This window comes from Scatophagus argus, chromosome 17, assembly GCF_020382885.2.
Source record: "Scatophagus argus isolate fScaArg1 chromosome 17, fScaArg1.pri, whole genome shotgun sequence".
NCBI lineage: Eukaryota > Metazoa > Chordata > Actinopteri > Scatophagidae > Scatophagus > Scatophagus argus.
The window spans coordinates 21,735,421-21,746,034 of record NC_058509.1 but is presented as its reverse complement, the minus strand read 5'-3'; the positions used below and the strand labels follow the sequence as shown (position 1 = coordinate 21,746,034).

At 41.3% G+C, this 10,614-nt stretch overlaps 1 protein-coding gene across 3 annotated transcripts in view; it reads left to right on the top strand.

Annotated features, from left to right (window-relative positions):
- The first annotated feature begins 2,887 nt into the window (after positions 1-2,887).
- The window catches only part of abcf1 (ATP-binding cassette, sub-family F (GCN20), member 1), a 28,014-nt gene continuing 20,287 nt past the window's right edge, over positions 2,888-10,614 (top strand). For 2 of the 3 annotated variants that reach the window (XM_046418466.1, XM_046418464.1), the window contains exons 1-6: positions 2,900-3,099; positions 6,887-6,936; positions 7,054-7,131; positions 9,481-9,598; positions 9,693-9,727; positions 9,810-9,893. In XM_046418466.1, coding sequence (XP_046274422.1) covers positions 3,039-3,099; positions 6,887-6,936; positions 7,054-7,131; positions 9,481-9,598; positions 9,693-9,727; positions 9,810-9,893 — 426 coding nt within the window. In that variant the 5' untranslated portion in view covers positions 2,900-3,038. Of the gene's footprint in view, positions 3,100-6,886; positions 6,937-7,053; positions 7,132-9,480; positions 9,599-9,692; positions 9,728-9,809; positions 9,894-10,614 lie in introns of all 3 variants that reach the window. The other variant, XM_046418465.1, reaches the window with a different exon arrangement.

Below are 10,614 nucleotides of genomic sequence, written 5' to 3'. Positions count from 1 at the left end.
TACTTTGCAATTTGAGAAGAGCATGCAAAAAGTAAATATAAAATATAAACAATGAATAAGTAAGGTAAAGTAAAGCTATATACATAAATGTACATGTGTGCTACATGAGCTGTTGTGTAAAGAATGAATAATTGTGCAAAAACTGCCAGGAGGTAAACAGCATGGTACATGTGCAATTATTGAATATTAAGGTGTACGAAAAGTAGACAATATTGCAGTTACTGTGTTACTAGATGTAAACAGTCAGAATGTGCAATTGTACAGTCCATTGTTACAGACTCCTGTCAGCTGTTGAGCAGTCTGATGGCGGAGGAAAAGAAAGAGTTCCTGAGTCTGGCTTGTTATCTTATCTTTAATTTCATATGCTTAATTTCTTTGCCTGCTGTACTCTAACTCTTTATTTTCAAACTATTGCACACTTTTTCTTTTTGCACTCTATTCTCTTCTTGTGAGCTGAAAAATGAATTTTCCCACTGTAGGATCAATAAACTTCATCTTATCTTACTCACCGGCACCAACCTCCACCTGCATCATCTCCTTCCCTCTGCTTCTACGCTCCCTGCTGTCCCTGCTCATCAACCAACCATATCTCATGTTGTTAACTGCTTTCCTGCCTGTACAACATCCATTGCACGTCTGCCTGTCCTGGGTGAGGGATCCCTCCTCTGTTGCTCACCCTGAGGTTTCTTCCATTTTTTCCTGTTAAAGGTTTTTCTGGGAGTTTTTCCTTAGTCGATGTGAGGGTCGAAGGGCAGAGGATGTTGCTGATGTTATGTTAAGCCCTTTGAGACAAACTGCTTGTAAAAATGGGCTATACAAATAAAGTTGTCTTGTCCTGTCCTGTCTATTGTCAAGGCCTTGCCATCAGCTGACTCTCCAGCTGTTCCTGGAGGAGACACAGGAGTGTTTGTCATTTGAGATAAGTGCAACCGCATGGCCCAGGTCAACCTTTACTCTCAGGGGTGATAACAGAGGAGTAAAAAGAATTCCCCTACATTCGAGTTTCAGATCCTTTTTTTCTTTTTTCTTTTTTTTTTAACTTTCGGGTCTCATTTTTTCAGTTTCAAACTTTTGGCCCACAACTGGTGTGGAGGGTGTGGCATCGGCTTTGAGAAGCATGGAATCATGAGTGACAGCATAACAAAGAAAGCTGAGGTCACGTTCTTTTCAGGGAACATAGATACTGTGAGAAGTATGACTCCACACTTTCTATACATATCATATTCACATTATTGGCTGTGAAAAAACTGACGCCTTTGATAAGGTTCTGTTTAGCAAGCTGTTTTAAACTGAACTTGGCCCTGATTGCAGTATAAGAGCAATAAACGATGTCAGATTGTGTAGTTCAACAGCTACACTTTTATTATGTATTGGCTAGCAATGGGACAGGACCAAGACAACCGGCAGGTTGAAATGTCAGCGCAGAAGAAATGAAAGAGCTAGTTTTGAATAGATACTCTGCTAAATTGGCTAAAGATACTTCTTCCACCACTGTAAGTCTCACAATAACACATACTAATCAACTGATCTTGGGATACTCAGCATCTAACCCAGCAACTCCTGTGTTCTGCACAGTACAATTACTGTTTTTGTTATTGGAATCTGGTTGAGATTGCCCAGTAACCTATTTATTTGGCATATTTTCCACCATGGGTAGGGGGGCTTTGCTGAGTTCACAGTTACATGTGGAAGTGGGAAACGTCAAATGTGAAAATGTAGCTGTTGAACTGCACGATGAACTGCACAGTTTATTGCTCTTAAACTGCTACTGGTGCCAAGTTCGGTTTGAAATGGCTTGCTGAATCTTATCAATGGCATCAGTTTTTTCACAGCCCATAATGTGAATATGGTGTTTGGGATGGTGTATGGGATAGATGGAGAATGTTCAGTCAGGGGGAGCTGATGGAGGCAGCTCCTGGTGGGCAAACTGGGCCGTGAAAGCCAGGAGCAGTAGATTGGTTGATGAGCAGGGACGGCAGGCAGAGTAGAAGCAGAGGGACGGAGGTGATGCAGGTGGAGGTTGGTGCTGGTGGATGGAGCTCTGGAGAAATCTGTGAAGACACAGAGAGAGTGCGAGATACCAAGGCCAGACTACACAGTATAACAGATAAAGACAGAACAGCAAATGTGTAGAAGGAGAAGAGAGGAGAGGAGATGGCTCCTTGTATCCTGGTGTGTCCCCCAGCAGTCTAAGCCTATGGCAGCATAGCTATAAAATGGTTCAGTTACGTGAGCCAGCCCTAACTATAAGGTCTATCACAGAGGAATGATTTTAGACTGGACTTAAATGTGGAGAGAGTGTCTGCCTCTTTGACCCATGGAGAGAGTTGGTTCCACAGTGGTGGAGCACGGTAGCTGAAAGCTCTACCTCCCAGTCTGTTTTTAGAGATACTGGGAACCACTAGCAGACCTGCATTCTGGGAGGGAATGCGAACGAGGGAGGTATTCAGCCTTCTTTGTTATGCTGTCACTCATGATTCCATGCCTCTGAAAGCTGATGCCATGCCTCCCAAGACAAATCTGGGCCAAATGTTTGAAACTGAAAAAAATGAGACCCAAAAGTGAAAAAAAAATAAATAAATAAATAAGATTTGAAAATATAAAAAGAGACGAATCTGTAAACACAAAACCTGCAACTGAAAAAATAAAACCTCAGATATTGAAATAGATATGAAAGTGAAAACTTAAAATAAATAACTAAATAAAAATTATATTTAAACTGTAAAAAAATTCCTATGCTTAATTTTAGTTTGAGTACAATGTTGTGTTGTATTCAGCTTCTTCAGGAAGGCACAACTGTTGAAAAAAAAAAGGTAGGAATTAACTTACTCCAGAAGATGGCAGTAATGCGACATTAAGGATGCCAGTTGCCCTTAAACCTCAAAGAAGAAGAATTAACTTATTGGTTACCCGGCATGTGCATCATCATCACGTTGTTGGGCCCTAGGACATGAATGTGGCCGGTAAGTCTTCCTGGATAGAAACAGGACATAGTTATAGCTACGTTATATCCAGAAAGTCGCAGTTTAAGTAACAAAATGCCCAAGAAATTGAAAGAAGAAGCAGAGTGGGTGGACGACGACGTCACCCCGACAGCTGGTAAGTAAACGTTAATGTGAAGTGAGAAGCTAACTCGTAGCTTTATAGCTAGTTGACGTTAGTCCAGCAAGCCGTAGCCCGCATGAGCCTTCAGTTATGTTAAACTCCACTGAAAATGTTCCATTTTAAAATTAGACTACTTATTGGCAACGGTGTATGTCGGGACATAAACGATATGAATTTTTTCATTAATCTATTTTTTGATCAATTCAGATTTACGATCATTCACGTCAGGAAAATAATTTCACTAAAATCTAAATCTGTATAAACAAAGAAAATTCCTCACTAGGTAGCTAACATTAGATGGCGTTAAATAGGGCCTTTAACACTATAGGTAGCGTTAAAGTAATCGTGCAAATGACAGTGTTATGAAGAAGCTAACCAATGTTTGATAAGCATCTCATCTACATAAATGTTGTATGTGCGTATGCTTTCGATAGGTTTTTCCAAAGGACTGTAATAAGCAAAATATGGCTGCAACCTTTTAACTTCAGTGCAGCACTACGATACATACAACGGGTCACTTGGCCATCAAATGTGTCTATGGCAACATTATACCACAATGTTATACTTCAAGTGATAGAAAACTTGGACGCCGTCATGTTCCACAGTGACATGAAGAGAGCCATGGCGTGTCGGTCGCACTCATGAAGATGATGCAATACTATTATAAGTCTCGACGTAAGTTAAATACGTGAAATAATATCAGTTTATTCTCAGTTGGATTGAGATTAAAATTCCAGACCCTCATGTTTTAGGCTGTTCACATCCCTGTAGAGTGAACAATAAAGACCACTAGCTCTTTAAACAGACGGGTGACAAATGAATTGCAACGTAACACTTTACGTTGCAGTTCATTTGTTAATAACATATTGTTCGACCCTGAGCCTCCAGAACAGCTTCAGTGCCTCTTGTCATAGAGCATTCTTCATGGTGTTGACAGACAATACAGATAGCCTTCAGTTCTCATTGACTGCCTGCAAATAATTTTACACCAAACATTAAAAAATGGTCATTTGATTTAAGTGGATCTTAACTTGACCTGTTGTTCATAAAGGTCTACAACCAACACTGTTTATCTATAGATGTAAACACTCTGAAAGCCGAGAGTCCGTGTTTAATCTCTGTTTAATTAATAATGTGTAATACTAGATTATAGATGCTATAATGTAGAACTTTTATCCAGAGGTTGAAATACAAAATAGGAAATAGTGATCCACCAATCCACTTTTTTCTGTTCCAATATCATTCCAGTGCCTGAACTGAGTTAACTACTGATATTGATACTAATACCGATACCATAGCTCTTTTTTTCTTAATTATTTTTGTTGCTATTATTGTTGATGTGTGTAAGATTACCTGAGACTGAAACTGACCTTCAGTTTAGCAGTGAAAAGTGTTTGGGTTCATATCCAGTCAGAAAGCTTTATAGTTTTCTTTCAGGCTCTGTTTAGGAGTTATGCAGGGTTTGAAGTTATTGTCAATTATTGTATCATTTTTGTATTGTTTTGACTGGTATAGCAGTTTTTATTAGACATCCCATTTCTTTTTCATTTTCCCGATTGTTCTTAGCGTTCCACTTGCCTGAACACAGAGTTGATTTGTCTCTGGCAAGAGTTAATGCCAAGACTTGCAGTGTAGCATTAACATTCTCAGCTGCCAATTTCACTGTTGTTAGTGTTGTTCATGGACTATTGAAAACATCAGGCAATAGAATCTCGATCAGAAAATTGATCTGTAACATCTGTTTGATGTTCCATGAGTCGGTTGGGTCAGAATTCAAATCACAAGTGCAATATTTAGGATTACTTTCTGGACTACCTCATACTTGTACACACTTGCGCATGCATACTTAGGCTGCTATATGTTAAAATCGGCTTATTTAAATGCTTAGCTTATTTAAATGTATAGTTTTATATTCTATTTTCTGTTTAGCTTATATTCTATTACTTTGTACATATTTTTATAGTTACTTACTGCTCCCGGGACCTGAGTCCTAATTTCATACCATAAACGTGAATGTGAGCTGGTATGACAATAAAGACTCCTTGAATCCTTGAATTGTAACCTGATATCAAAATTGGATTGTTCTCAACTTTTGAACGAAACTGTGCAAATTAAATATATAATTAAAAAAAATATATAAAAAGTAGAAATGTTGCAAATTAGCCACTGGTCATTGCTGACTTTTGAGCCGTCTACCATCCTAATATTATGATTTAAAATCTACCGTCCAATGTCGGTGCCGTTAGCGTCCAATTGAATTGAACTCAGCAACGAGAGAGAGAGAGGAAGAATGGGAGGAAAAGAGATGGACACACAGACAGAGATGCAACAGCAATATTAATTAGTATTTGAATGATAAAAATCAATATTAACAATAATATTAATGATAGTAGTAGCAGTAGTAATGATAATTAATTATTATTTATTTTATTATTAAAAAATGTGACACATCGTAAACAGTAGTTACTGTCAAGCAGGACCACAGCAGGAGGTCCAGACACGATCCATGGAAACCTGTGAGACGAGAAAGCACAAAGACTCTGGGGAAGAAGTCAAGTTAGTGACACGCGTTAATGGGACATGAATGTGTGTATGGTTGTTGGTGTTAATCTTAATTAAGTTTTTATGTAGAACTTCTCTTTTTGTATTTGGTGTAATTAATTTAGGTGGTCGGGGGACAGACACAATCTGTATGGTTTTTAGGGTGGATAACTTGTAGAGGAAGCGCAGAGAGGCGTGTAGGACTTGACTCTCTTTCCTGGTCTGAACTTAGTTTGTTAAGAATCACAGTCAGATTTTGAGTAGGATGAATTCCGTCTCTCCTAATCAGACCAGGTTTTTCCCCAGAAAGTCTGCCAGTTGTCTCCAAAGTCCACATTGGTTGCTGGACACCACCTCGACAGCCAGCGATTGAAGATGACATGCGGCTAAACATGTCATCACTGGTCAGATTGGGTAGGGGTCCAGAGAAAACTATGGAGTCCGACATAGTTTTTGCAAATGTACACAGTGATTCAACATTAATTTTAGTGACCTCCAACTGGCGCAGTCGCAGTCGTTACCACTAACTTGTATTGCAGTCTTACTGTATATATATATATATGCTATCGTTAACCAGCACTTTTAAATATGACTCTGTGTCGCCCACTCTGACCCCAGGAATGCATTCGACTATGGTCGCTGGTGTTGCTAACTTCACGTTTCTCACTATGGAGCTATCAGTTACCAGAATTGGTTTGAAAAGGAAATCACGCTGGGGGAACCATGGGCTTTTGCTTAGGACTTTGCTTCCTTGGCACAGCCACCCAACCTCCCTGGCCACCAGCTGGCTAGGAGGAGCTGCACTAGGTCTGTCCACACTGGCTACTGGGGACTGCCTCACTGTTGTAGATAGTGATTTGTTTTCAGTGTTGCGTTGCCTTGCGTCCAGTTCGCTGAGCCTGGCCTCCAGTGCTGCAAATAAGCTACATTTATTACATCTAAGACTGAGTGAGAGAGGGAAACTATTGCTGATCAATAAGCTAAGCTAGCTAGCATTAGAGAACTAAACGACTGCAAGATAAGTGAGAAAAATGGAACATGGAAGTGAGTGAGGTGAACAGATGTGGATTCAAAACCACAAGAGACCAACTATGGAAAGACAAAGTATGCTGCAAGTACCCCACACAGCAGCAGGAGCACTGTCCTAATAATATCAGACAGCGTGGTACATATTAGTTTTCCCATTTCTCTGAAGCCCACTGATGGTTTTGTGAAAGTAAAAATCTTTTTTTTTCCTCAGCAGAAAAACCTGTGAAAAAGGGGAAGAAAGATAAAAAGGGAAAAAAAAGTGTGAGTACTTACAATGGCTTATGTGTTATTTTCCACGCACTAAAATGTTGATAGCTGATGTTTCTTCGACATTTCTGTGTCATAGTATGGATTTGTTGTGTGAATATTTTTCTCCAGTTCTTTGAGGAACTCGCCACAGAAAGCAACCCTGTGAAGACAAATGAGGAAGTTGTGAAAGACACTCAAGGAAAACAGGTAATCTTCATTCACAGAGGGTCTGACTCAGAAGAATACTGGATTGTATTAGTGCTGATCCTGTCATATTTTAAATGATAACGGTTTTTAAAAAGCCGATCAACATTTTCTTTTTGTCCACTGAACTCTAATATATTTTGTTAACATTGGCCTGCCAAGTGTTGCAGGACTTCTCTGTTGTAACAAATTACTCAAATTACTGTCAAAATTAGTGAATGAATGAATTTATTTGTGGATCACAGCAAATGAGTCTGAGTTCTGGAAGCCATTTTACCAAAATAGTATTGCCCTTCAGCCTGTTTTCCGCAGGCAACGCGATGTGACGATGTCATCCAGGGCAGGTACATGGTTGATGATGTTCTGTGCACACCAGGATGATGTGTGTGAGGACACCCTCAGTGGAGCAGCAGTAGAACGACACCAAAAGCTGTTTGACAGGTTTACCTTCCTGAGCATTCTTGGGAAGTACAGCGGCTTTTGTGCCTTCTTGACCAGTGCTGTGATGTTTGTTGTCCATGAGAGGTCCTCTGAAATGTGTGTGCCCAGGAATTTGAAGCTGTATACCCTCTCAACTCTCTTCCTGTTAATGTGCAGTGGCACATGGACATCCTGCTTTTTCCTGAAGTTAATTATGAGTTCTTTTGTTTTTTTGATGTTAACAGTCAAATTGTTTTCTGTGCACCACTCTGTCAGCCTCTGTACCTCCTGTCTGTAGGCAGACTTGTCTCCGTTGGTTGTCAGCCCCACCTTAGTTGTGTCACCTGTAAATTTGACTGTGGTGTTGCTGTTATGAGCAGGTACACAGTCAAGAGTATACAGAGCATAGAACACGCAGCCTTGTGGGGCTCCTGTGCGAGTGTCAGAGTAGAGGAGTGATGTATGCCCATCCTAATTGACTGTGGCCGGTTTGTCAGAAAGTCTTTAATCCACAGGCAGATGTTTTGCTTTATGCCCAGGTCGAACATCTTGGAGAACAGTCTGCTGGGTAAGATGGTGTTAAATGCAGAGTTGTAATCCACAAACAGATGTGCATGTGCTCCTTGTTATTCCAGGTGGCGCAATACAATATGGAGGGCGGTGGAGATAGCATGTTCTCTCCACCTCGAAGGATTGGTTGAGTTGATCTGCCACTAAAGTGCTGCTCCTGATCAGGCTGCTGGTGTTATTCTTCCTAGTGATGCTCTGCCATGCTGCTGGTAGGCAGCTTTAGAGTCTCTCATGCCCTTCTTCAGGTTTGCTCTGGCTGTGCTGTACTGGTGCGACTTACCAGACCGGAAGGCAGCATTGCAGGTCTTCAGCAGAAGTTGCACATCCCTGGTCATCCACAGATTTCAGTATTGTCATCCCCAAATACAGTCCAGTCAGTGCAACTGAAACAGTCCTGCAGCTGTCCAGAAGTCCCCCTCTGGTCACACTTTTATTGCTCCTGCAGTTGGTTTCACTATGTTGGTAAGTGGTCTGTATGCTGGACTCAAAAACAAGATGTGGTCAGACTGTCTGAGTTGGAGGAGAGGTGATGCCTTAAACTCATGCTTGATGGTGCTGTGAACATGGTCAAGTATGTTCTTTCCTTTCGTGGGACACTGGACATGTTGGTGAAATTTGGGAAGGACAGTCTTTGGCTTTGTTGAAATTGCCTGTGATTACAATAATTCCATCAGGATGAGCCTGCTGTTGTTTGCTAATGGCAGTTAGCAAGTGGCCCAAGGCTTATGTGGTGTTGGCATCAGGAAGTATGTGATTAAGACAACTGTAAACTCTTGTGTCAGACAGTAGGGAAGACATCTTACAGATAAATATTCCAAGTCTGGGATGCATTGAGTGTCGGTTGTCACGGTCTTTGTGCACTAGTTGTTGGTCATGCTAACACAAAGCCGCTCTCCTCTGCTCTTACTGGAGTCTGTTGTCCTGTTGGCTTGGTGTGCTAAGCTGCCGACTAGCCCAATAGCTTGTGCTGGGATAGTAATCCACGTCTACGTGATTACCATAACACAACAGTCCTGAATGTCGATTTTGTTGGAGAGTGAGCTTGCGTTTGTGAGGAAGAGGCTCGGCAGTGGAGACTTGTGCGGGTCTCTGCCTAGCCTAGCTTGTATCCAACCTCGCTTCTGCTTCCTCCGTCTGTGATGTCTTCATCACTTCCCTGTGGGAAGACTGATCCATGGAGAGCCTGGTGGGCTGATGAGCTCTGACAGGATGTCGTGTCTGGGGTTTTCCAGGTTGAAAATACAGCTTCAGGACATCAAACTGATCCATGGAATGCTGAGCCACTGCATGTACACACACTGCCATCGTACTCTAAAATACCCTAAGATGTCTTTTTCCTGATTCTGACCTTTTCAACCTCAGAAAAAGAAGAAAGACAGACGAAAAGGAAAGGATGGAGATGCAGATGAGGATGATGAGGATGTCATGTTCAAGCTGAAAAACCTTATAGTGCAAGCAAGTGATGAGGAAGACGAGCCAGGTCTGCCATTTTTAGACTGATTCTTGAAATTAAATAATTCTTATTCTCACATTTGTGCAGTCATTGTTCAGTAAACTGTCTTTTCTTTTTGCAGTCATCACTCCCAGTAAAGGAAACACAAAGAAGAAGGTTTGTCATCAGTTTGTGCGCCATCTCTATTTTCCTGACTTTTCACATGTTAAAGGTGTAAAGCATCTCTGGTGTCCTTCAGGGTGGAAATATTTTTGCTGCTCTCAGCCAGGGGCAGAGTGATGAGGATGCTAGTTTGGAGGAAGAAGATAAACCAACAAGCAAGGTATGGTGCTGTATTTCATATAGCTTAAAATGCTCATTTTTAGGTTTATACCTTTATTTTTGGGGTCTGTTAATATATTTACATGATTTAATGGTCAAAACATATTATTCTCATACTGTTCATTGCCATGTACCCATTTTGCATTTTAGGCCAGTTCTCTTTAAGACACCCCTCCCAGTAAATGCAGTCTGTTCTGAGTGGTCAGCCACACAGGCCTGAGCCAGTACCTGTCATTGTGTTTGTGCTCAGCTTTGCCTGTGGTTTCCTGTTAGCTTCAGTTCTACTGTGAACGTGACCACAAAAAGCGCCACTGAACCACAAACTTTACCACCACGCACACAAGAATCTGATCTGTGGTAGCCCTGGCCTCACTTTCCAGACAAGACAAGACAACTTTATTTGTATAGCCCAAATACACAAGCAGTTTGTCTCAAAGGGCTTTACATAACATCATAGCAACATCCCCTGCCGTTTGACCCTCACATCGACTAAGGAAAAACTCCCAGAAAAACCTTTAACAGGAAAAATGGAAGAAACCTCAGGGTGAGCAACAGAGGAGGGATCCCTCACCCAGGACGGGCAGACGTGCAATGGATGTTGTACAGGCAGGAAAGCAGTTAACACCATGAGATATGGGATAGATAGTGAATGTTCAGTCAGGAGAGAGCTGATGGAGGCAGCTCCTGGTGGGCAGGCTGGGCCGTGAACGGTGAAAGCAGGA